Genomic DNA, 26927 nt, shown 5'->3' with positions numbered 1-26927 from the left:
CATAGCAAAATTACATATAACAAAACAGTTATCAAGTAAAAGTTACATCAGAAACATTTATACATATAACAAAATTGACCGTAAATCTCTATCAATAAAGCAAAATCTATACTAATGCAAATTATTCATGTCTATATCATATCCCCCTTTAAATGTAAAAGAACATTTATAAACTATATTTGGGAACATGGGCGCAGTTTTTTCTCTCCAAACTGCTTCCTGCTGAATGTGGGCGTCGTTAATTAGGTCTTTCATGGTATAACCTGTGTGCTAGTTTCATCTCAGTTGGCAGTTGAGCAAAGCAATTTTCTGAAGATGTTCACAGCAAACCTTCAGGAGGACATGGTCCATCATACCAAATTGGAATAGAAGAAATGAACAGGGTCTCATCCTCTGTGAAAACAAAAGAAGACTCTCTCCAAAGCATCATGTCCTTAGATCCAAATTCTGAAATCATACCCTCATGATATCCGTTCTGGTTCCACTGGGCAGCCCATATAATGAAATCTCTCTCTGTACTTAGCTCCTTCACAGTCAAAAATTTTAAAGAAAACACAATGTACATAATCCAGACTCTTTGTGAATATTTCATTTTTACGCGGCTTATTTTTATTTATATCTATAACTATCTGTACTCTGTCTCTTTAAAGACTTTACTTTTACTTTTTTCTTTTTAAACCATTAAATTTATTCTCTGTATTCTTTTTCTTCTCTCTCCCAAGCCTACGTACATTCATCCAACAGTGTGACTCATTTAGTGGTCTGAATCTGTCCTATTGTGAATCTGCAATTTTTTACTATCCAGGAGCACTTTTGATTTGCGCCTTTAAATCACTAGGCGCTTAAGAATCTAAGCTGTGACATTCCTAGGTTAACTTTTTGCTTTTTGAGCGCATATCTTTGACCTGGAATAACCCTGTAGACCAGGCTGTCTTTGAACTCTCAGAGATCTGCCTGTCTCTGCCTCCCAGGCATTGGGATTAAAGGTGTTTGCTCCTACACCTTGAACTCATAGAGATCTGTTCGTCTCTGCCTTCTAGGCACTGGGATTAAAGGCGTGTGCTACCACACCTTGAAGTCACAGAGGTCTATCTCCCTCTGCCTCCCAAGTGTTGGGATTAAACACACACAACAACTCTCTTCGTTTTTTTTTGTTTTTTGCTTTAAGAACTTCAACTTTCAGCTTGCATATATTTTTAACACACTTTAAACCATTCAGAAATTTTCTGTCTTTGAATCTCTCTTTACTGTATATCTCTCTTTTTCTGACCACAAGAGCCTTTAATTTACCAAGCAATATCAGTAGGACTAAAGGCGTGGCTTTGCCAGCTAGATCCAGTCCATTCCTTAGCTTTTCAGCCTCTTGGCTGAGGTACTGGCTGTAGCCATGTTTATAGCATTTCAAGGTCCCTGCCAGCCAGCAAGCTACAACAGACAACACTCAAGTCCTCTCTCTGTAGCCGGCCCTCCTGCCTCAAACAGTCAGAGTTTGCCCTGGCAGGATGGCCCAGAAAGCCGGCATTTTAAAACAACACAGGTTTGTTCCTGCTGCTGAGTCAGGAAGCCTCTTGAGGCTACCAGGTAGGAGCGGCACTCAGCACTTTAATTCTGAGACTGAGCGTGCAGCACAGAAATTCTTTTCATCCAAGTTACATCCAAACCTGACACGCAGAGCACTGCGCAGTCTGAAAACACATCCCTGTATGGCGGCAGGAATCCGCCATGCTCTTCCGCCTGCCTAAGCCTGATTCTGCCTTCTGCCCAGGAGCAGGCGGGGAGCTCTGAGTCATCGTCAAGGTCTCAGAGCACTCTCCTTCCGATCCCAAGCGGGAACACAAACATAAAGCCAGAGTTTGCACTGGCGGCACAGCCCCAAGGAGCTGTGCTTTAAAATGACATAGTGTTTTTTCTGCTGCTGTTGCCGAATCAGGAAATCTCTCTACAGGACGCCACCAACAAACAGCAAAAATCTGTGTTAAACTCTCTCTCCCTTATTTTTAAGCCTTCTCAGGTTTTTTAAGTGAGTTTAGTCCATCACGTGGGGCGCCATTTGTAGTAATATGGGCGCTGCGGCGGGGCTATGTCCCCAAAACCCCAGCCACCTGCCCGGCTAGCTTATGCCCCGAAATAATTACACGGACACTGTATTCATTTAAACACTGCTCTGGCCCATTTCTACCTAGCCTCTTCTAGGCTAATTCTCACATATTAATTTAGCCCATTTCTAATCATCTGTGTAGCGCCCCTAGGTGCGCTTACCGGGAAGATTCTAGCCTAAGTCCATCCTGGGTCGGAGCTTCATAGCGTGCGTCTTCCCTGGAGCAGGTAGGATGGCGTCTCTCCTGCGTCTGCTCCGGAGAGGAGAGCTGTGGAGTCTGACCTCACTTCCTCTTCCTCCCGGCATTCTGTTCTGTTTACTCCTCCCACCTATCTCCTAACCAATGAGAGCCAAGCAGCTTCTTTTATTTTAACCAATGACCTTCCTCCATCACAGGAGAATTAGGAATTTGAAGCTAGACTTCACATTAGCTAGACTGGGAGCCTGTCTCACAAAACAACAGACAATTATAGGTGCATATGGCTGGATCACAGGGCAGAAAATTGAGGGCAGAAACTGAATGCAGAATGAGGCTCCGAAGCTCTGGTGGGAGAAAATGGACTTCTAAGTGAGGTGGATGTTGTGGGCTGTTTCTGAGGGAATGGTTCTTGGTTCCACTTGGGTCAATGATAGAGACCATCAGAAAGGGATGGATGAAGGATCTCACAAGCAAAGGCATGAAGTATGGAAAGCCCACACCTTCCTTTTTGTACTGTTGGCCTAAGGGTCCTTGTTTCCCGGGCCTAGAGAGGCAGGATCGTGATAGCGTTCACAACATACTCAGTATCAGCTAGATTTGTAGCAAATTTGGGGGTATTTTGGTCAATATGGTGAATGGGCAACAATCAAGCAAAAGCACACATAAATCATACTTGTCTGACACTTGGCGAGGACTGCAGAGACAAAGAACTCACCATCGGAGGCAGAGCCTCCCTAGAGACAGAATACTGTTTAGGACCAAAGAACTGTAGTTGAAGGAAGGAGAAATTGTGTTACACAGCCTGGAAGGAAAAGGTTTAATGTATGATGTCACTGGACTAGTCTTCAGGATTTAGGCTGACATAATTAAGAAAATGGTGGGCATGGAAGGCCCTTAATGGGCACCCCCTAAGAGCCAACTCCATATAGACACACAAACATATTACCTTTAATGTCCAAGTAATAAAAGTGTGTTCACGCTTCATCTAGATTAGGGTTCAAATCAGAATTGTCCATAGCTTAACTCCTACTAAGGGATGTTTCCAAATATTGATTTTGCTGTCTTAAGTGGTGATTTAAAACTATTTTGGATATTTTACGGCTGTGAAAGGTGACTGACAGGTGGAGAGAAAGAGGTTGGTGACATACAACCTCCAGTGAACTAATAGTTCTGGGCATTGAATCCTTCATGTTTCCTACCCTGTGATCACTCTGCTCTCAATCTGCTGGAACACAACGATAATCCTTCTTATGGCCTCTGGATTCACGGTACTTCAGATCTAAATCAGTTCCTCTCATCGCTGGCTTTCGAACTCTTGGACAGGAAGTCCTCAGTATCGGAGTCTGTCAGTTATCCTTGGACTTCCGCACAGGCACTGGCCCGCTCTTTGTTTTGCCATTTTCCTCATGTTGAATGGGCACACTCGTGCGCTGGTTATGAAGGAGGCAGAGTGGTAGGTTAAAGAACATGCCAAATTTGGGCTGGGGAGATGGCTCAGTGTTTAGAGTGATTGCTATACAAGTGGGGAGGGGGGACTAGAATTCAGATCCCCAGAACCCAGAAAATGTCAGATGGGCATTGTTACCCATCTATATTCCCAGCACATGGAAGGTGGAACTAGGGGATCCCTGGAGCCAAACTGGCTCTAGCTGTATCACAGGCTTTGAGTTCAACTGACAGACCTTGCCTCAAATAATAAAATAGACAGTAACCAATGACTCACAAGGTCAGCTTCAAACTACTACATGTAGGTGCATACACTTGCATGCACATGGAACTCCATACATGTTCCATGAATGGCAAAAATTCACACACACACACATGCGCATATGGGAAGAATTTGAAATTTATACCAAGTATGAGTTTTATAACTTTATATACTTATAATTAATATATATAAAACAGCTATATATTTTATTTTAACTATATTTTTTCTTTTATACCCTTTTTCTCCCATCCTTAGAAATGCTTACTGGATCAAAACTGATACTAGTGTCAAAACAAATGAACAAAAAAAGCCAACATCTGCTGGAAAGGGAGAGAACATTCTTGTCACTGCGTGGTGGTCCCAGCTTCCTTTACATCCCCTTGGACAGACAGAAGAACGGGAGAGAATCTAAACTCCTCATGAGCTGCTCTGTCCAGACAGCTCTGGGCCTCCAGAATCCTGTTATTCCACCACCCAATATTTACCGAGGCCGCACTAGGAGACAGACCAAGCTCTGTTTCCACCTAGAAAAGCATTTTGTGCTCTACACGGTACACGGGGGAGATTTTTCTCTGAGGCAACTGTGTGACAAAGCTGTTCAGAAGCATGACTGGTATCTAGTAAATGCTAATCCTGGTGTGTGTGTGGTGTGTGTGTGTGTGTGTGTGTGTGTGTGTGTGTGCATGTGTGCATGCGTGTTTAAGGAAATTCTGCATACTTTATAACTGGTATTTAACTGTGAGAGAAATATGATAGTCTTAAATTCTCACAAATATTCTGCATATATCCAGCACCAAGAATGGCGTCTTGCAAAATGACATCCAGAACAAGGGTTTCCTTTTGCTTTGTGTAAGTATTGCCAAGGGAAGATAATTCATATGCTAAATGCTTATTCTTAGTTGTGCTTCACCCTACAGTTAACATGTACATAGATATTTGGCCTCTCCTTTCCTTTCCACTTTTAATCCCAGTTCAAATGAATTTCAAAATTCCTCATGCTTCCATCCCATTATGACCATAGGGAGAGTACTTAATTCGGACGTGTGCATATTACTTCTCCTTGATCTTGCAAGGTGGGGAGCATACGGGGTTTCAATTAGCATAGCTCCATTATAACCACCTGAAGGTCCAAACTGCTGGTTAAATTTTTCCTTGTATTCTAACATGATGTGTTATATTACTGAATTTTAGTTATTTCTGACTCTTCCACCAGCTTCGACTTTTGAGATTTAATGGCAAATCCTAGAAAAATCAAAACACATCGAAGAACAACAAAAACCAGCTCCCTCGGAGGAGGCAGAGGCAAACGTTTCTTGCTTAGGAGTTCGATGAGGAATGGTATATTTCTAGGAGGCTTTCCCTTTAAATTATTTCTGGTGGAGGCTGGATTTTGGTCCTGCTTCTGACTTGCTGAGGGCTATTTATGATTTATGTCAACCTTGGCTGGCTCTAAGGAGGAAAAATGAACAGTGAGAATAAAGAAGCCTAGTCCTCGGTGGTCCCCTGACAGGGAGCACCCTAGCTCTTAAGAGATAGGTACAATGTTTATATTCGATATTTTTCCTTTTTCCCCTTAAAAACTAAAATTAAAACCATACATCTTTTTTAATTAGAGAACAAGTGCCATCATTTTTTAGAGAGAAATGTCAAGCTGTGAATCTTTTCATGGAGACTGGTCCTCTGAGATGTTCTGAAGCACAGTGGGGGAATTTAAAAACCAGTCAAATATTTTTTCTTGGGGAAAGCAGTGATAGGTCATGGTGAGGAGTGGGTGCCATTAACGTTTTTTTAGAGATCTCTAATACACCAGAGTTACTATAACGTTGCCACATGGTCTAAAACATCCCCGAAGAAACAGTCCCTGTCCATCCTGGCTCTAAGGGAAGCTGGTAATCTATCCATTTTAATCATCTGCGTGTTTAAAATATTCTACATGTGCATTCATAGAATAGTTAGACAAGTTCTGTTCTATTGGGTCAATACTTCATGTACTAATATCTCTCTATATGTACATAATCAGCTCTGGGTCTGAGCCCTAAGTCAGTCTCTAAAAACATGACTGGATCCTTGCATGGTCTGCATTGGGGCAAGCAGCAGGCGCAGAATGCAGTCTGTAACACGGGGATGCTGCTGCTAAGATCCTCTCAGCAGTGTGTGTCTGAATGCTTCGTCCAGCCTTTTTTTTTTTAAAAGTCAGAAAAAAAAATACTACACAGGACACTGTTAGACGACAAGGTAAGGCAGGGGTACACAGAGATGTAGACACAGTCTCAGGGCTGCTTGGGCGTCAGCCTTACAAATTGTCCGCTGCCCCATTTCCAGCATTACCCAGGTAGAAATCACGTCTCCCTCTCTACTGGTTTCCCTGCTGAATCCTTTGCTCCTCCCCTGCCATGCCCACCTCACTGCCAGAGTGCTATGGCAGGGGTCAGCATGTGGCCCTGTTCTGCTCCAGCAACTGCACCTCAGAGGCAAAGGCCAAGGCCACTCCAGACATCGCCTCATCTCCTCCCACTCAGGTGTGGCCTTCAGCTGGAGCAATGACCTCATTATCTTCCTGTTTCTTAAGCGCCCTACTCTTTACCTTGTGGTGGTTTGAGAGAGAAATGCTCCCTGTGGTCTTGGTTTGGGCATTTGAATGCCTGGTCTCCAGCTGGTGCCACTGTTTGGGGAGGATTAGGATGTGTGGCCTTGCTGGAAGAAGTGTGTCACTCGGGGCGGGCTTGGAGAGTTTAAGGAATTCTGTCACTCCCAGACCATTCGGTTCTCAGCATCCAGCCTACAGTTTAGGAGGTGAGCTTAGACCACCACCCTTTGCTCCAGCCGCCATGACCTCACTCCACCATCAGGGGCTCTTATCCCTCTGTATGGATACACTCCAGCAAGCCCTGTCTTTTCTAAATCGCCTTGGTCATGGTATTTTTTTCATGGCAATATAAAAGCAGCTAATACAAGGCTGCTTGGGCCTTTGATTTGCATTTCCTTCTTTCTGGAAAGTTCCTCCCACGTGACTCCATCTCTCCATTTTCCTGGGTAACTCATGAGAAAAAAAATTCTCTGATCACTATGATAAGGTAGAAAGCACCTGCCCCGATCCCATGATTCTTCCTCCTTAGTGACCCACTCTTATGGTTCTCCACCCCTGCTCTCCTCCGTCACTAGAATGTTGGTTTGTGTGTTCCTGGTCCACATCTCTTCCCTAGAAATGAAGCTCCATGGGGATAGGAAGACAGGAGCATTACCAAGTTTATCCTTATCTGCGCCGAGCACCTTGGTACAAAAGAATGTGTGAAAGGACGTAAAAGTGTGCATGTGTGTGCAGGCTTCCTGCCTTTTAGACTACCAGGGTGATGTGTATGTCCTTTTAGAAAGAAAAGGACCAAGACTCTCTCACTTTGAGCTGGAGTCTCCTCTTTGACCACAGGCTCTGTCTCCTGTACTTGGCAAACGCTGCTCATTCCTGATGCTCACATCATTTTACTCTTGGATGTATAGGGTGATGATGAAAACCCAGAGGAATTTAGTTCATCTCAGTCACAGTAATACCCCACTAGTCAACTGTCAGCTCCAACCGTAACTGTGCAAAAGATGAAGGCAGGGTCAGCATTTCTAGAGCTCCCTCTGCAAGTAGTGTTCAGGAAAGTCTCTGCTGAGGGCAGTGGGTGGTCTAGATCTTATAATCAATTTGATGTGTCACAGGGGCTGCCATGAGCAATTCTTGTGTGTTGCCATAGCAAACTGAAGAGCTCTGGGTAGAACAACTGTTTTCTACTAAATTAGGTGACATCCTTCATGCATTTGCTTGTCTCCTCCTGACCGTTAACGATGTGTGGTGTTCTCATGTGTGTGTGTGTGTGTTCATAGCTGAAGACTGTCATAGCAAATGCTTGGATTCCCTCTTTACATTCATAAGAACATTCTTGGTGTGTTTTTTTCTGTTTTACCTTTTTGAGACAGGGTTTCTCTGTGTAGCCCTGGCTATCCTGGAACTCACTATGTAGACCAGGATGGCCTTGAACCCAGATACCTGCCTGCTTCTGCCTCCCAAATTCTGGGATTAAAGGTGTGTACCACCATCATCAGGCACGAGAACATTCTTTATTTCTATCATTCAGAAAGGTACATTTAGCAAGAAAAAATCACAGTAGGCAGCAAAATAATGATGGTGTGATTAGTTGAGATTACAGACTACGGAGAGCTTATCTGAATGTTTAACAATGTCACTGTCTTGACGGCGGCATCCTACCAAAGAGAGATACCGACTAAAATGAGGGTATGGTTCAGCCCCAGTGTGCCCTATAGAATTGGAAGAAAATCTGTCTGCATTATGGTATTTCAATGAGATGTTGATTAATTAACAGATTTTTTTTCTGTTAACATGCTTAGCTTCCTCCAAGGTCTACCTAAATCATTGGTCTTATTTTAATAAAGCTATAAGACATAAACTCAATAAAAAGTTGAAGTCATGTAGGCAATTCTAACTCCTAAACGCAACATACATCAACTGAAAAAGAATTTATGCTAAATTATTTGAATAGTGAGTCAATTTTGTCACTTTTGATGATTAGATAAAATTTAATGGATATCTTAGCGTGTGTCTATATGTGAACAAGTTTCTAAAAATGGTTTTTAAGGGACATCAGGAGATAAAAATTTAACACAAACAGCAATGACAAAAGTCAGATACTAGGTCGGTGCTCGTCTCTGCAAAGCCCAGGTGCAGGAAAGTAATGACTTCCATAACCGCTGCTGATGACTTTTGCGGAGGGAAGATTTCAAATAAACGCCTGTTTGCTCTGGGTGAGCTTCGCTGAGTCGGCCTTATTTGATTTCAGATCCTCCTCAGGGAAGAGATTTCAGGATTTCCTGCTTGTAAGATGGAACGAACACTTTGCTGAACTTGTATGACATCATCTGGGCGGTAAAGGGCAGCTAATCGTGGGTGCTTTGCCTGTTTGCCAGCCTCTCCTCGTCCTTAATCTACCGCATTTCCAAATGTCAAAGTACGCCAAAGCTGAGATTTATAGGCTGCAGAAGTGAAGAAATGCCAAGAGAAGCCCTCTAGCTTTTGTGATATGTGTTAGCAATCCTTAGATGGGCTTTGCAAAGTGTTACAAGCTGCACATGGATGGCCTAATGATCCACGTGAGGATGCTTAGCGGCCTAAGCAGGGCTGAACAAAGTCTGTCTCTGTTTCTAAGGCACTCATGAAACCGCCCTTCCTTATTCACACTGGAATCACAACACAGAGAACATAGGTTTGAGAAAGGGAATATAATGAAATTAAATATATTTAACCAATTAATACCAGACTACACAAGGAAAATAACAATTTCCTTTTTTAAACTCCAGAAAGTCACTTATGCTAAAAAGGATAAATGTAGCTGTAATAAAACACCCACACGCCCACAACTGTGGATATATATATATATGTATATATATATATATATATATATATATATATATGTGTACAAAAAAACCAATAAAGTTGTAAGCCAATTGTTTTCAAGCTGATACCACTACACAAATATTCTGCAATACACTTAAAATACTACAGATAAATAACTAATGCCAAGCTATTTGCAAGATCTTATTCTAGGCATACAGTAGACACGCTCTTTCTGAGACTAAATGAATTTCTTTGTTATGCCAAACCCATCAACCACAGCGTATTGAAGAAACATGAAAGAAGATGTTTTTACCTCGTATTCGAAGTCTTCTGCTCTCTCTGCCTCAGTCGGCAAGCTGGGGACGTACTCATTGTCTTCATAAAATCCGTGCTCCATTGGGTGGAGAGAGTGGCAGCTGTGGGGAAGGCAGCAGCAAAGTAGCCATGGATCCCAAGGATTGCCTCCATGATTAAAATGGAGTTTGGAATGTCACCTTAGCCTTTCCAGCTCTGGAGTAAGATCTGCTTATGGCTAAAGTGATTCTGCCTTCAGCTGAAGCCCTTGCTTTTCTTTCTCCCCATTGGTAAAGCCCATCATCAGTGCCCTATTTCTGAAGGCTAGAGGGAAAGTTCTGGGCTCTAGTTCCATTTTGCAAAGGCACCAATGTGAATTTTCCCATGGTTCGTGTGGCTTCATGGACCGTCTGACTTGCTCCATTGCCCTGAGCATGACAACCCCTGCATAGGCATGTTGCATTTAGAATTGCTGCCTACGATGGTACAAGGCCACAGGTCCAATCTGGATGTTCATTGGCATTTTCAAAAGCACACATTTTTCAGATGATAAAATATACCCACATTGCTGTCTGTTTCTTAGGACTCTACCTCACGTTCTCTCTCATGGCCCAACCCTCCCCTTCTATAAAAGGCATGCACACAAATAATAAAAACATTCTTGGTGACAGTTCTCTGCTATTGTGGACATTAACCAGTAAGTTCAATTAGCATATACTTGCTCTGCTTTGTCTAAATGGTGAGTCCTTTGTTGATGTCCTCTTACAGGGTCAGATTAAATTCTCACTTGCATCTTCTTACTACTTCTATGACTGCTGCTCGGCCAAAGCTAAGCGATGTGAGACCAGACAGCAAAAGCGGTACAAGGAAACATCCCGACTGCTTGTCTATTGGGTGGATACATCCCCCTTGCTCTGCAAACAAGAAGGTGGCAGCTCTTTTTCTGGGGCATTGATGTGTTCCCTTTGCTCTTCAGCTGGTTAAGAAGGGAACACTGCCACAAGGAAGACCTTAGCCATTTCACAAACATTTCCTGAATGCCCACCAGATGCCAGGCTCTGGGCCAAGGGCTGGAAACATGCTCATGCACAGAATCTAATTCTTGCCTTAATGAATGAGGAAGACAGCAGAGTGGCAATATTAATATAAGGAAATAATTAAAAGAAAAATATGGATACTGTGGGGTCACATGGTGAGGACAGAGATGCTGCAGCAAAGTGGAGAGCTACAGGACCTGGGGGAAGTATCTGTCCACGCCATTTAAGGGATGCCAGTCTCCACCCAGAGCAGAAGTCAGACTCTGGAACTTCTTCACTGTGTGGTCTTAGCCAAGCGCCTCACATGTGTCTCCTTGTCTGCAACATCAGGAAGGTAATATAATAATACAGGCACTCTGTCCCAACGCTGCCACAAGGACTCAATAGAGCAGTGATGTAAAACACTCGGAATATTACCTGAAACGTGTTCAAGTCAGGTAATAAAGGCTGTCTACTCAAGAAAGCATAAATTCCATTTGTTTGTTTGTTGTTCATTCTCACTGCAGAATAGAAATACTAGGGGCTATTGGCTTTACAACTTTCCACAGATTCTTTTTTTTTTTTTTTGTACCTGGTACAAAAGTTACTGAATATGTAGTGGGGGAATGAAGACAGACAGACACACAGACATGTACACCACAGGCTGTGCCCTCTTGCAAGCTGAAGTCTCAAGACAGCTTCAAAAACTTGCTTGGACATTAGAATTGCCTCGGGGAATGTTTGAAAAATTGCTGTGGCTCAAGTCCACTCTAAAATGTCTTAATTAATTGGCTAGAGGCAAGGCTGGGGCTTCGATGAGTATCCCTTATGGTTCCCAGGCAAGCCCGCTGTGTGCCGCTGACTCCCTGAAACAGGCAATGGAAGTAACTAATAGGCTGGGACCAGGCACACTAATGTGGGTATTTTACAAACTAGAAGCTGGGATAAAGAAAGCAGTGAAAATGCAGCCTGTAGGGACCATTGCTCTTAGGAAGCAACTCTGGGCAATGTGTGAAAATTACTTAACACAGAGGACACAATGTGTGGGACCAAAACCAGACAGGTGACATTATTTAAATAAAACACCCCGCCTTTAAATTTTATAAAATTGGGAGGAAAATTCCCTTAATTACTCCTTATTTCAGCGTGTTGTGTTTATTTACTCTGGGAAAAGCAAGACTCCTTGTTTGCATCTCAATACATCTGGTAATTGGTTTCTTTGGAGAATTGTAGTTGAATTAAATCAATTTCCTGGATTCTTTTGTAAAGAAAAGAAAAGCGAGGGAGAGAGAGGTGACTCAGGGAGAGAACTTTGTGCCAGTAGGTCACTTTCACCTAAGCCTTAATGAGGCTTTTTGGCAGCTTTGGTGAGAAAAGTTATGTTCCTGACTCTACTCTGAGCCTTGAGGGGTAGAGAGAGCAAGGCTAGGGAAGCAGAACTGGGCTTCTCACTGTGCCTCGGGAAGTCTGATTCCAGAGCACAGCTAACTGTGTGACCAGGGAGGAGAGCGGCAGGGATAGCTGAGAACTAATTGAGAGCACACACGCAGTGGGGAGATATTTCCAAACAGAGCTGGGAGTCTGTCCCTGGAACTGTCAACTTCTGGCTCTTTCTAATGCCTGCGTTAGATGGCGAATGACCAACAAACAAGGTGTTAGGAGGAAGGAGAGAAGGAGAGATAGATACCTGTCTGAAAGCAGAAACGGACAGGTGTCTGGCACTGGAGGAGTGAGGGGTCGAAGCTTGGCCAGGGCCATGATGTGTTCAAACGTGATGTCTGTCTGTGTGCTGGCATTCATGAGCTGGACTTCCGGGACCATGCCATACGTCGGTCGGCTGAGGGGAGTCCGTCTTAACACCTGCACCACGATGGGCTCCTTGGCGTTTCGAAAAGCTTCCACTGCCTCTTCATGAGTGGCCTTTGACAGATCCTTGCCATTGACCTATGAAGAACACAAGGGCAGTGCACGTCTTAGAGTAAAGAATAGAAGGCTTCCAGGACAGATTGACCAGCGCTCATATGAGTTGTTTGAAAGATTATTTAATTAGACATCGACATTTGCTGAACTATCTGCCAACATAAGGTATCAACAAACTGGCAAGAAAAAAAAAACAATTTTACAGTTTTATGAAGTATCTGGAGTTGATTAATAAAACACCATCAGAATTGTTAACAAAGTTTTAATGGTTTAACCCTACATCAGAAAATGAAAAATTTCTACATCGGTCAAAATCTTCAGCTTGGTAGAAACAGTGCATAAATAGGCATACAACACTTAAAAATTAGCAATCTCTTGTGATATTTTTAGTATTTAGCTAAAAACCATCTGGAATTTATTTTTTCATGATATTATACAATTTTACTATATTCATGCTATTCAAGACCATGTCATTGAATACATGCATTATATAAAGCCATCACAATTCAGCATGGCCCATCAGCCAGCAGTATCAACATCATGGAGAAGACTGTGAACGTGCAGAATCCCTGAATCTATGTCAGACCTGCTGAGGCCGAGTTAGCATTTTGATAAGATCCAAGATGACTCGAACATGCTTGAAATGAACACTATTCTAAATCCCTTAGAGAGAGGATGCCACACCTCTTCAGCATCCTCACCGCCCCCCCCCCCCCACACCTAACTCATCAAGGTAGCTTCAGACAGAAAGGATGGGGGAACTTGCCATCCCTTCTCCCTTATTATCTGCCAACAGTGACAGACCGTTCGCATTTCGTGGGACTCTTCCTTATCTGTCTTCTAAAGGCCAGTGATGTCCCCCAGTGTTTGTAGAATCCAAACTTTCTGCACAGTTCTCCTCTTTCCCAGACTGTTCTTAAATGGTGTCACACTATTGCCCTCAAATAGGTCCTGATAACATAACCTGTCAGGGGAGGGTCTTCTAATAAACACCTCTAGAATGCAGAACTATGTGAAATTAATCAATCTTGGCTTTTGCAAATGTGAAGAGATATTTAGCAGCAACATAATGCCCCAAACATCCTAAACGGGGTCAATCCTAGACATCTATCTAAGCCAGTGGTTTGTTGGTGAAGCAGTGATATCTGCCATGAGCTGATGAACTCTTAAAGAGCCCCGAGTGTCTAATGAGGGAAGGAAGTCATGTTGGCTGTGTAACAATTGCTTACATTCAAATGAGCACATTCTCTCTCCCCGAGTAGACAAAGAAAGTGTGTCTGCTCAGAGCAAGTGTGGGGTAATGGGTTGATGATACGGTGCTAGGTGAAGGCATCATGTCATATCGAGACAAGTTTAATGACCTAGGGGAGCTAATTTGCTCAATGGACCCTGAAAGAGTTAATGTTCCCTCAAAAAATGAGCAATTAAGTTTCCACACCAGCAAAACACGTCCCAGTTCCATTGCTGGATCACTAGGGAAACTCAGATGGCGATCTGATTGGCACTTAGTAAAATGCACGTATTCACCAGCCCATGCGTTCACATTCTGATTCTCGTCTCCGTGCGCTGAACTTGGAGAAAGATCCCACGATTTCACTGACAGCAGCTTGGCATGTTTAACTTGGTCATGGAGGCTATGTAGACATAGGATGCTTAGGTAAACAGCTGTTTATTCCTTGAGCTTGTTCTGGGTGACTGTGCCCCAGGGCTAGGACTGCCACCATCTCCCTGAGGATAGACAGAGAATCATAAACAGAGGCCAGAATGCAGGAGTACAACCCCAGCTCTGTGATGAACATTGTCATCCTCCATGCCACCCAATCTGGCCAGTATTTATGAGAGAATGATCAAGCAGCAATGAGAAGCTTCCAGGGTCAGAATGAAGGTGAGAACTGCCGACTCATTTCCCCAAGTCTTTTATCCTTAAATTTAGTGCACTTTTTCTTGCTGTGTTATACTCTACTTCTCTCTGAAAGAACTCCTAGTGTCTTCCTACTGATTTACCCTCTCCTAGAACTGTGTTGCTATGTTACCTTTCTGACAGTCTGGCGTCAAAAGCAACCTCTTCCTGTCAGTGACAGGGTGAAGTCCTACACCCCTTGGAAGGCGCTTCAAGCAATGTCTAAGGAAAGGGGAAATGTGTCGCCAGGTTTGCCTCAGTCACACGTTAGAATCTACTGGTGCATAAAGTGTGTCTGCCAGCAAGCAACAGACAGACAATGCCATTAATCTAGTGTTTCCCTGAGGGGGCTCGATGCCTTGACTGGGTTAACCTAATTTTTATGTTCGGCATTCATGTTTGTTTTAGTGACCTTCAAAGCGAAAACAACTTTAAAAATCGAGTTTCCAGATTCTGTGGCGTGTGCCAGGTAAGGTAGGAGAGAGGAACCCTGCTGCTGAACCTTGTGAAAGAAATCAGGTTTAAAACACACTAAGCTTTTGCTCTGCAGAAAGACAGTGTCTATAGACGGCTGACTGGAGCTAGTGGAAGTCTCTGCAGAGAAACAGGCAGAAAGACTGAAGACCGGAGCTCTGCTGGAAACCTGCTCCAACTGGTACCACATCAACCTGCCTAGAAAGCTGCCCCGGAGAGAGAATAAAATAAAGGGGGGAAATGAAGCTGTTCTTCATATACCCCAGATCTACAGAACCAGAGGAGGCCACGGTAGAAGCCAGGGGCCCCAGGGAGTTACCAGTACCACACAAAGCCTGCTAGAGACAAAAGGATCTGAGAAGCTCATCCTTCAACTCAGGACAGCTCTACCAGCACGACATCTTCTCTTGATTTCTTATGCCTTTCTACTTAATTTTCACTCTTGCATACATGTGTCGTGATGGTGTTGTTCTTGTTTGTGTATTTCTTGGGGTTTTGAGACCCTTGTCTGTGATTCTCCACCCAGTTAACACTAACCATTCTTTAGTATACTTTTCAGCTCATCTCATAAACCCCCATTCCTATATCCTTCTTTTCTGTTGTTTTCTAGTCCTTGAATCCTCCCCTTCCACTTCCCATTGGTGATCTACCACACAGTATCCCTACTTTCCCCTCCCTGCTACTTCACAAAGTTGACCCAAGATTTAATTCTTCTCCTACGCACCCTACTTTCCCCATACTTCAAATCGTAGTAACTAAAATCTGAATATACTCCATATTCTCCCTGGTTAGTTGGCGTCCCACAGTTACTGAGGTCGAGAGGGCCATTGTTATTAATTGACTGGTATGATAGTTGAATAGTAGTGATGTGACCTGGGATTGCTCTCCCACTTAATATAGTACTTAGGGGATAAGCCAGAGCTTGCACCAGGTACCCTGAGTTCCTGGACTGAGGAACTATTTTCTGAACAACACATTCAAGTCTACTACACCCAAGTATTATTTTACAATTGCAAATACTTCACTGAAATAAATGTAGTTAATAAAACTAAACCAAGCAATGAAATAACATGTGTACCCCCCCCCAAAATCCCTAACAAAGTATAACTTCTATAAAAAAAAGCTATTAGTGTGACTAGATGAAGGCCCAGAGAACTCAAAATAGTGATTACAAGAATGTTCAAAGAGACTAACAAAGAGCCTAAAGGGATAAGAAAAGGCTATGGATGATATGAAAGAGGAATTCAACAAAAAGAGAAATACTGGAGAAAATTGGATTTGAAATGCTGGCAAAAAAAAAAAAAGCACAGTGAGTCAAATTTAAAAAAAAAAACCCTCCAAGATCTCATTAACAGAATACATTATAGAGAGAACAGATTATTGGAGCTTGAACGGTGAAGGAAGAACTGAAGCAATCTAACCAGGATAAAAATATGATGAAGATGATGATAATAATAATAATAATGATAGTAAAAGTAATAATAAGTCCCCAGTAAGCATTCCCATATACAAGTAACACTCTGAAAATAACAAACCTGAGTTTATTAGTCATAGAAGTATAATCTTGCTTTAAAGGCATAGAAGACATTTTAAGAAGAATCATAAGAGAACATTTCCCAGAGTGAACAAAGGAGGTGCCAAACCAAATATAGGAGACTTTTAGGAAACAAACAAGAAAAACCAAAACAATCTTCTACCATTCTATGATGTAGGCTTCCAGAGCTCTGGTGGATGACATGCATTTGTATGGGCAGCATATGGACTCAGTGAGGAAAAACAGAGGAGGAGAAGGCATGAAGTCATGAAGGAGATATGTAATGGGGAGTCCAGAAACTTGGATGGTGGCAAGGGGGAGTAGATATGATAAAAATACACCTCATGCATGTATAAAACTCTAAAAACAAATATTATATTAAAAATGAGTTTCCATAATCATTCCTTGTGTACCTATGCGTTAAGGTTAATTTTGACTATTTCAGTCTGTATAATAAAATCTGCAGAAATGTAAAATTCACTGAAAAGCATATTGGCAAGCAAAAATACCCACTAGTTCTCATGGCAACATTCTGTGTATACCAATAACTTTAACATTTATGCAGAAGATCATTTGCTGTTTAGTCTATGACCTGTACACTTATTCATTCGCCACCGTGGCATTTATATGCAAATTTAATTCTTTGCTCTAAGGACAGTCAAATATAATCTTTCAAAAGGACAGTCAATGTAATCTCAGATATCTTACTTCCCTATTGGGCAATGCCCTTTTTTGTCAGCTACCATATGGCTGACCTCTGTTTTCATAAGCCAGTTAATATCTTTCAAAGTAAGGAGGTCTCTGACCTTTAAAGGCTCTGATGCCCCACGTGCGCTCCTAGAAAATGTGAGTACTACTAATACTAAACAGTTTTTTCACTTCATTTGAAGTTCATCAACATATTGTTAGCCTTCCAAAAGGTCACCATTTTATAAATTATGGCTTTCACAACAGAAAAAAAAAATAGATTAATTAGGATTTTTTTTTCCTGGCAGTTTGCCTTGCTCAGTTATCTGCAGGTAGGGCTAGAGGAAACAATATTAGAAGAATATCCACCCTTCTGTGAGAAAACCGTGCAGCAAATTAATAAATAATTTGTTATAAGAACCAGATTTTCAAGTAGTGAAATTTTAAATCACCAGGGGTTTGGTGTTTCATGGGTCCTGCCTTTATGATTCTGGTACTTCATTGTCGTGCCTGCTTCCCCTTCCCTTCCAGATCCTTCTATGGTTCAGTCTTAAATATGATTTTGTATGAACAATGAACAGGGCTTATTTGCTTTGTAATTTAGGACAGGAAGTAGAGAAGCCCTCTAGAAAAGGTAGGGGAAAAAAGTAGAAAGCTAACCCTGATGCTCAGTGTCAACGAGGTAATCTTTAATTGCAAGAAATAGAAAAGCTGATTTGGGGGAAGACAAAAAGTGGCAGAGAGGCTTAGAAGCAGAGCTGCTGGAAAGCTGTGATGTTAAAATCTGCCAAGTCATGGGCCAGAGCTTGAAGCCTTCATGCGAAGGAGTTTCTTGAGGGGTTACAGGTGGACTCGATCATCGTGTAGGAAAGGAAACTTCAGTGAAGGGATTTTCAGATGGAATGAGTGAGAAATCAAGCACCTTAAAGAAAATGGTACAAATGCATGTCACTATAATAACTGGAAATTGGTAAGGGTATCTCAAGCCATGCTACAGTTCTGTTTCAATGAAGCAATTACAGCGCAACTGCAAACATCTGCTTAGTTGACATTGGGAACAGGCCAGCCATCAGAGGGCAAGGACTGTGACCTGGAAAGGTATGTAAGCCACTTGACTCAAAGTAAGTGGGAAAGCCGACATGTTGTGACAAAACAAGGTACCAGATAGACCAAGGCAAAGAAGAGGAGCGGAGAGGCCAAGCATAAGTTCCAAGACAAATAGAGGCATGGGGCTATCTTCATGCACACTAAATAGGAGAATGGGGCTATCCTCAGGCAGACTAGACGGTTGGACAGGGAGATGCTCATGCAGATTAAATATGGCAGAGGGCTATCCCCAGGTGGGCTAGATTCTGGCATAGGTCTATGCGCACACAGACTAAGTAGCGGGGATGTGCTCATGAAGACGAAACTAGGAGCTGGATGCAAGTGAAGATTCTTAACTGAATCAAGTGTGCGCTCTGATCACCCAATGAACACATGATGGGACACAATGTCTGATTGCATGAAGTTCTTCCCCCAATCAGTTCTACGTTGAAAAATAGTTCTGCGATTATATATCTGAGTGATGGCTTGTGATAAACACATAGAAGTTTTTTGATGTATGGAAAATAGGTGTCGTGTTTTCGAAAGTAATTACTTTCTCATTATATTGGTGGTTCAATTTTAAGTGGATAAAAATTCACTTTTCAGCAGTCGGTGCAAAGGATGTGTGAATTCATTTGTTGTGGCAGATGGACTAATTAATCCCTAGCAACCTGTGAACGTAAGTAAAGAAGGCAGCTTTTCATATGTAAACCATATTATGGTAATGTTTGACAACGCTTCTGTTTGATGGGATCATCTACACTTTCGGAAGCACTGAGCAAACCGGTCACTCATTCTGACACTTCCCAGGGGCCAAGTGTCTCCACTTGGATACAAGCTGCTTCTCTTTGATTGTTTCCCCTCCACAGCCAAGAAAACAACTGGCTCCCTACTTTTGAGTTCAAAGAAGTCACCAATAAGTGATCACTTCTAGAATTAGCTATCCGGGACTAATGAGAGTTTCAACTCCCCCATGCCTCTTAAGAAAAATACAGGTTTCTAAGCACCTATATCTTCCAAGAGAGAATAAATGTAAGAGTATTTAATAAGCTGCACATGGTGGCAAACTGATTGATGCCTGCACTTGGAAGGTAGAGGCAGGTGGCTCTCTGTAAGTTTGAGACAAACCTGGTCTATGTAACAAGTTCCAAGACAGCCAGGGCTTCATAGGGAGACCCTGTCTCAAAATTAAACAACAAAAAAACAAAACCTCAATAAAGGAAGTATAGATACCAGTGATTCTGTATTGCTATGACCCAATTTCAGATTGAAAATATGAATGGGGGCTGGAGAGATGGCTCAGTGGTTAAGAGCATTGCCTGCTCTTCCAAAGGTCCTGAGTTCAATTCCCAGCAACCACATGGTGGCTCACAACCATCTGTGGTGAGGTCTGGCGCCCTCTTCTGGCCTTTAGGCATACACACAGACAGAATATTGTATACATAATAAATAAAAAATATTTAAAAAAGAAAATATGAATGGCTGGAGTGTTATAATTCTGCTTGGACATGATGCTTCACCTGCTTTGCTTAATTTTAAGTGTTTAAAAAATTATCAGTGAGAAAACAATTTGTGTTGGGTAGGTATATATTCATTATTCATGTAACTAGAATGTAAAACCATAGACCACATTGACCTCCACATCTGTTATGTTCCATGTCTTTCACAGACAGTCCAGTGGTCAGATTTTGGGAGATTACACAGTAAATATCCATGTGACAAAATGAGCAGGCTCACCCAGAGGTGGGCCTTAAGCTTCTTTTGTCTTGTCTGGACCATGAGGGAGAGGTGGCTTCATTTTCTTTCTGTATGAGTCTACCACACATTTCCCAGAGCTCTGAAGCTCCCAGGATTTAGGTACAGGGTTGGCCCAGAGAATGCAAACTCCTGGCATTGGAGCCTCCTGTTTTGTCCACTGATTTACAGTTCTGTGCAGAAAAGAGTAATGGTGTTGTGTGCACAGATCCTCTGTCTAGTCAGCTGATGCTGGCCTCTTGTATGTCTGTGTATGTGTCGCATGCTCTGGACTTGCATGCTACTCCAGTAAAGATCATTGCTTAGGTTATAACTTGTGACATTTTTGCATCCTCTCCTACGAAGTTCTTTGTATGGTACTATGATGGTTTGAATAGGAATGATCCCCATAGGCTCATATATTTGAATGCTTTGTCATTAGGGAGTGGTGCCACTTGACAGGGATTAGGAGGTGTGGACATATTGGAGGAGGTGTGGCCTTTTGGAGAAGGTGTGGCCTTGTTGGAGGAAGTGTGTCACCGGGCATGGGTTTTGGGGTTGCAGAAGTCCAAATCAGACCCAGTGGCACTCTTTTTTCTTGTTGCCTGTCAATCTTGATGTAGAACTCTGTGCTGCTTCTCTAGCGTCATGTCTGCCTGTGCATCACCATGCTTCCTGGCATGATGAGAATGAACTAAGCCTCCAAAACTGTGAGCCAGCTCCTATTAAATGCTTTCCTTTGTAAGAGTTTCCATAGTCATGGTGTCTTGTCACAGCAATAGAACACTGACTAAGACAGACACCATACACATCAACAACTAACAAACTTGGTTAGGTTAAAATTAATTATATATGCAATCCTGTTGAAGACTTCCAGCAATCTAGCGAGGCTTTCACAAAATTATGACTCAGGAGGCTGAAGCAGGAAGATTATCAGGTTCTAGTGTGGCTTATACTACCTAGTAAGACCCGGTCTTGAAATCCCCCAATTGGGGGTCACAACACCACAATGGTCCAGCCTGCTCCTCTGTGATCTACCCATGGTTCCCTCTGATAGAATTTCTCAGACATAAACAATGCTCACTTTTCCTTTCCTTTTCAGATGTAAAGAATCTGCTGTGATCTTTTCAAAACTGTCCCTGAAGCAATTCATAAGCATGCTTAGAAAACTTATTGAGGCTGAGCCTTTCACAAATGCTATTTCCTCTGTTGCCTTACGTTTGAATCAATCGTTTCTTCTGTCCTTTTTTTACCCAGTTGCTGAGTTCAATGCAGCCATTTTGGGATTGAATATATTTGGAGTCCTTTCCATGGCCTCTGCAAGGATCCCACGTCCTCTATGTGGCTTGCTCACCAAGGATAAGAAGACATTCTTTTCCCCGTGTGGCTTTCAGGTTGCCAGTGCATGCTATGTTTTGCTCGCATCCCTGGCTCACCTTCCAGGTCTATACATAAGAAAGTTGTCCAAGCAACTCCCATTCTTTCTCCAAGTTTGTCTGATAATATGGAGTACACGATAAAAATGGATTGTGCTTTCCAAGTTGTAAGTAGATACTGAAAGACCTCACTACACAAAGCCAAATGCATCCCACAACCGATGTGTTAACTAGATTAAATCTTTTCCCACAGTGTAATATATACTAAAGCACCACGGTATATCCTGTAATCAAGTACAGGCATCCTTTATCAATTAAACATCAAACAGATAAAGACTTCCCTTTATTGCTCTTCCCTAGATTTTTCCCTCTCATTTGACAACCATCTCTTCATTTTCCCCTACTGTTAAATCTTCTTCCACTTAATTATTTGTGCCTTGTGGTTCTGTCCAGAACTCTGATCAATGTAAGTAGCCCCTGTGGACTGGCCATAGCGGAACAACTTGCGGCATCGGCACTTCAGAAGCTGAGGCCTAAGCACGATTATGAGTTTGTGTCCAACCTGGGTTACACAACGAGACTTTGTCAAAAACAAACAAACAAACAAGAAACAAGTGAACAAACAAAAAAATTGTGCTTTGGAAGATTCCTAAGTTAAATAATAGTAACGAAAAAAGGCAGAGAAAGCTGCCGTGTGAATCTATGTGACTTAACCCCGCTGTTAAAATTACTTATGGCTGGCTGGGCAGTGGTGGCTCACACCTTTAATTCCAGCACTCAAGAGGGAGAAGCAGTTGGCTCTCCCTGAGTTCAAGGCCAGCCTGATATGCAGAGCTAGGTCCAGAGCATCCAGGGCTACATACAGAAACACTGTCTTGAAAAACAACAAAACAGAAGACTGCTGAAGAAAACTGGCTTTCCTGCCCTCAGCAGCTATCAGCTGCCATTGTTCCTCAGCTGGGGGGGGGGGGCACATCATGGGCCCTTCCTCTGTCCATGCTGACGCTGACTGGCTTGGTCTTGCGTTGCTTTTGGTTAGATAGCCATAGCTGCTGTGATCTCATGAACACACTAATTTGACCAGTCTTTCATGTGCACTGGCCTGCACGATATTTCTGTCTCCTGTTCCCTGTACCTTGAGAAGTGGGGATATTATGTAGATGTCCAACTTAGGGCTGAGCACTAAACAGACACCTCCCCTCTGCATATTGGCCAATCACAAATCTCTGAATTGGCTGACATCTTGAACTTTTTTACGGGCAAAAATTATGTCAGATTGACCTTTTACAAAAATATTGTTTTGTTATCAGTTAAAAATGGGTTTATGCTATAATCATTTAGAGTTCCCAAATAGTTATAAGGAATTGTCTGATGAAGACCCTCCTACAGAGTTTGCTTCTGTTTTCGTGTACCTTTTAAATATTTTTCAAGATAAGATTAAAAGTAGTGTGTGTGATTGTGTGTACACGCACGTGTGCACCAAGTGTGTATAGATGTCACCTGAGTCCAGAGGAGAGTATGAAATCCTTTGAAACTAGAGTTTTAAGAGTTATGTGGCTGCCCAAATGGATTCTGGGAACCCAGCTTGGGGTCCTCTGGAGGAGTAGCAAGTGCTCTTAACTGCTGAGCCATCTCCAGCCCTGGTCTCTTACATACCTTTAGAGAAACACACCCTCACTCCCGAAATTGATTTCATCTCATCTGTGCATGAGAAGATGCACGCGCATGTGCAAACACACATCCCTATAGGCGAAAATCCACAATTGGTATCGCCGACTTTATCACTGTCATAACACTTCATTTGGTGAATGTCACTGAGCGTCCTGTTCTTCTCCAAGCTAAGCTGTTTAAAAAGATAAATGGCTGCCTTCTGGCTAATGGTGGGAGTGCTCTCATCCCTACACAAAGACGTTTTCTATCTCAAGTGGCTCCCTAAGCAGTGAGTAATGATGGGAAAGGCTATGGAGAGGAGCCCACCGATGAAATGATAGGGTAACCAGTGCGCCCTGACCTTTCACTTCCTGGGATAACGTACAGCTCATGCAGGTGGTTATTAATAACCTATCTGTTGAGTCTCTGACATATCAGATCCAACTATCTCAAACTTAATGAGAAATTCTGCTGGAAAGCTAGCATTGTGGGAAACAGGTCGGAGGATGAAGAGACAAGAGGCACAAATAAGGAAAAGAGTGTTAAAATCAATTCAAACTTTTCCTGAAGAACAAAACTTCCTTGCAATTAAACAACCTATTAAAAAGCTACTAGTACTTAAAGGTTTCAATAGAGACACTCATTTTTTTTTCTCATTGTGTTAAAAAAAAATGAAGTTTCTGGCCCTTAGAGGAAACTCTTTCTCTGACCTTTGTAATGGGAGCACAAATGGTTGTTAAGAAACAACAACAACAATAGCAACAAGAACAAAATTTAACAATGTTATACTCACAAATTGTGGTGGTGATGATGCCTCTCTAGACAAGACCTGTACAAGACTGTGACCATCAGCATGCTACCAGGGTGAGGTAGGGGTTCAGGAGAATTTCCTACACTCTGGGGGAATTGCAAGTTGTCAGTAGTTGCTTAGGGAAGGTGAGTTGTATTCCTTAGAGGTGTGGCTACTGGTTAAGTATCTTTGCTTCATAAATAACCTCTCCCCTGTGTTCATGTAGGGAACTCTAATTAAAAGCCTTGGGCCACCGAAGGGGCAAGAAGACAGGTGGGTAAGGAGTGGATTTGTAGGGAAGAAAAAAAGGGTTATGAGGGCATTGGAGAGGGTAATGGGGGAAATATAATCAAAGTATATATATATATATATATACACACACATATATATGTATTATGTCTAAGATCATGCATAGTTTATTGTTTATCTTCAGATCTCAGTATCTCAGTATTTTACTTCAAGAATTTAATGAGTTTAGATGCATAGCCAGCAATAAAATTGCGAAGATTTTAATGGCAGTGTTAAGAATTCTTTGGGACAACAAAGGGATAAGGAGATTCATGGCTATGCCGCTCCATCCTTTGACCCAGGCATGGAAGTGTAAGCCTTCTGCAGACTGTGTGGAGGCTTTGGAGAAGCCTTTGGAGACTGACAAGGATCCATTGCCCTCTTCAGGCTATGCCAAGGGGTAGGCTTGCAACAGCTTTTCCCTTGAAAGTTGCATGGTATTGTTTATGTTTGGGAGAATAACCCTGAAGGCTGTGGTGAGAAACAACTGAATGGGTGTGGAGAAATCACTAGGAACGAAATAGGGAGATGTGATGTGTGCCCGGGCTGAGGCTGGGTAGCTCAGGAGAGTCTACTTGGGAGAAGAGATTCAAAGGGCTGTGACATGGGGCATGGATACTCCCATTCTCGTATTTTATCGGTCAAACCACATAAGCAGCTTTCCATACAACCTTCCTGTGATTTGAACTCTGATCAATTAACTTCACATTGATCAGAAATGTGAGCTGTGAGAGCTAAAGATTGATCCTAAAACTATAAATGCATTCTATATGGAAATGCATCTTTTGTAGGCTTTTAATTTTAGTGGTTGTTTTAGAAAATACATACACGTGGAAAATACCTACTTCTGGCAGCCACAAACACTATTTTCTTTTGAGTATTATCCACCTTGATAAGTAAGAGATTGACCCTTTATAAATCTCTATCTCTGTCTATTTATCTGTCTATCGTCTCTGTCTGTCTCTCTCTGTCTGTCTCTGTCTCTCTCTCACTCTCTACCTATCATCAATTGCTCTATTTATTTGTTTATCTATCATCTCTCTCTCTATCATCTATCTCTTTCTCCCCCTGTCTGTCTTTCCACATATTTTATAATAATGTCTTCTAAAATATACCACATGGGATATAAGCTTTACCAAGTGGAATATGTAATAGCTTTAGAACAAGAGAAGTAACACTAGAAAGGACTTGCTTGGCCCATTTCCTCACCAGAGGCATATCCAGCCTAGAGTCTAAAGGAGAAAAGGGATTTCACACAAATGTGACAGGATGGGCCCAAATATGAACAAATTGCCAGGATTCTAGGAGAGGCAGGAAGTTTAAATCATTTATTATAATCAATCTGCCACGTGAATATAAACCGCTGCTTGCTAGAACTCAGTCTATGATGTAAACCCACTATAGAAAGACCATCTCCATAGGGGAGTTTCAAAGTATTGACAGTCACGGGTCAAACCTTTTAAATATCCTCTCAATTTCCTCAAACTAATACGCTTGGAAAAGAAAGAGTTGATATTACTAAAGAATAAAGGGTTGGAGAGATAGCTCAGCAGTTAAAAATGTGTGCTCCTCTTTCTAGAACACCCTGGATCTATTCCCTGCCCCTATACAAGGCAGCTCACAACATCTTGGAGCTCTAACACTGGGAAATCTGGCCTCTCCGTCTGGCCTTTGTGAATAATGGGCATGTGTATTGCATACATACATATGTGTATGTGCACACACATGCATAGAAAATGAATAAATCTTTGAAGAAGATATAAAGTTGTGAAAGACAAAAATGAAGACATTTATTTATTTACTTATTTATTTATTTTTGGTTTTTCGAGACGGGGTTTCTCTGTGAAACAGTCCTAACTGTCCTGGAACTCACTCTATAGACCAGGCTGGCCTTGAACTCACAGAGATTCACCTGCCTCTGCCTCCTGAGTGCTGGGATTAAAAGCATGTGCCACCATCCAGCTGAAGATATTTATTTAAAATAATAACTTTACTATTTTGTATGGGACATTTAGAATACCTTTTATCTTGAGATACCCTGTTCAAGGCCCATCCTAAAATATACGTGGCATGGCACTGTTAGCTGGGACAGCCTCACAGATGGGACAAGGTGCAGGTGGAAATACTACCTGGGTACTCAGACGTTTTCTGTAGTAGACACAGTCAGAGAGGCATTCAGACAGAACGACCATGAAGGAAACAACAGCTGGACTGGGTGTGGATCAGCGCTCACCCAGGGATCTGAGCCTGTCTGGGTGTATGCAGGAACAATGACACATGGATTGGGAACGGCACTTTGTGAGCACTTGGCTTCTTCTCTTCACTGCTTGGTGTCTGTGTAGTATACATGATGGGATTGTCATACATTCTTTGTCCTTTGTGAACAGAGTGTCTTACTAGACTCTGTGTATGCCTTCAGAAGCAAACACACATGGCAAAAGGCTGGATGCAAGAGCAAATAGAGTCATCATGTTCTTAAATTGCCACGAAACATCTCAGTACTAGTACTGTTTATTTTATGTTGCTGTATTTGGAAGGAGGTGGAAAAAGGGTAAATTGTGTAAATTTGCTTCCTTCAAACAATTAACATCTTTATGCTTTTAAAATAATTTTCAGCAGATAAAACGATTCTTTCAAGGCCTGGTAAAAGCTCTCCATTGTTCCATGTCTGCACAAATTGCTTTGCATCTCTGATGATTTTATGTACATTTAATCACTAAAGATTAATTGTGTGGCATACGGAACGCAGTGAAACACTGCCGAGAGAACTTCAGTTTAAGTGCA

The 26927-nt window shown here is 42.2% G+C and overlaps 2 protein-coding genes across 3 annotated transcripts in view; one reads left to right on the top strand and one right to left on the bottom strand.

Moving 5' to 3' along the window:
- The window catches only part of Pdzrn4 (PDZ domain containing ring finger 4), a 348820-nt gene that overhangs the window by 75891 nt on the left and 246002 nt on the right, over positions 1–26927 (bottom strand). For both annotated transcript variants that reach the window (XM_075960414.1, XM_075960415.1), the window contains 2 exons: positions 12392–12648; positions 9708–9810 (listed from right to left, as the gene is read on the bottom strand). In XM_075960414.1, the coding sequence (XP_075816529.1) occupies positions 9708–9810; positions 12392–12648 (360 nt within the window). The remainder of the gene's footprint in view (positions 1–9707; positions 9811–12391; positions 12649–26927) is intronic.
- Gxylt1 (glucoside xylosyltransferase 1) overlaps positions 1–26927 on the top strand; it is an 817907-nt gene that overhangs the window by 557122 nt on the left and 233858 nt on the right. The gene's annotated exons all lie outside the window — the stretch shown is intronic.

Source organism: Microtus pennsylvanicus, chromosome 2 (genome assembly GCF_037038515.1).
Source record: "Microtus pennsylvanicus isolate mMicPen1 chromosome 2, mMicPen1.hap1, whole genome shotgun sequence".
Classification (NCBI taxonomy): domain Eukaryota; kingdom Metazoa; phylum Chordata; class Mammalia; order Rodentia; family Cricetidae; genus Microtus; species Microtus pennsylvanicus.
The sequence above is the reverse complement of the archived record's forward strand: the minus strand, read 5'-3'. Positions and strand labels throughout refer to the sequence as shown.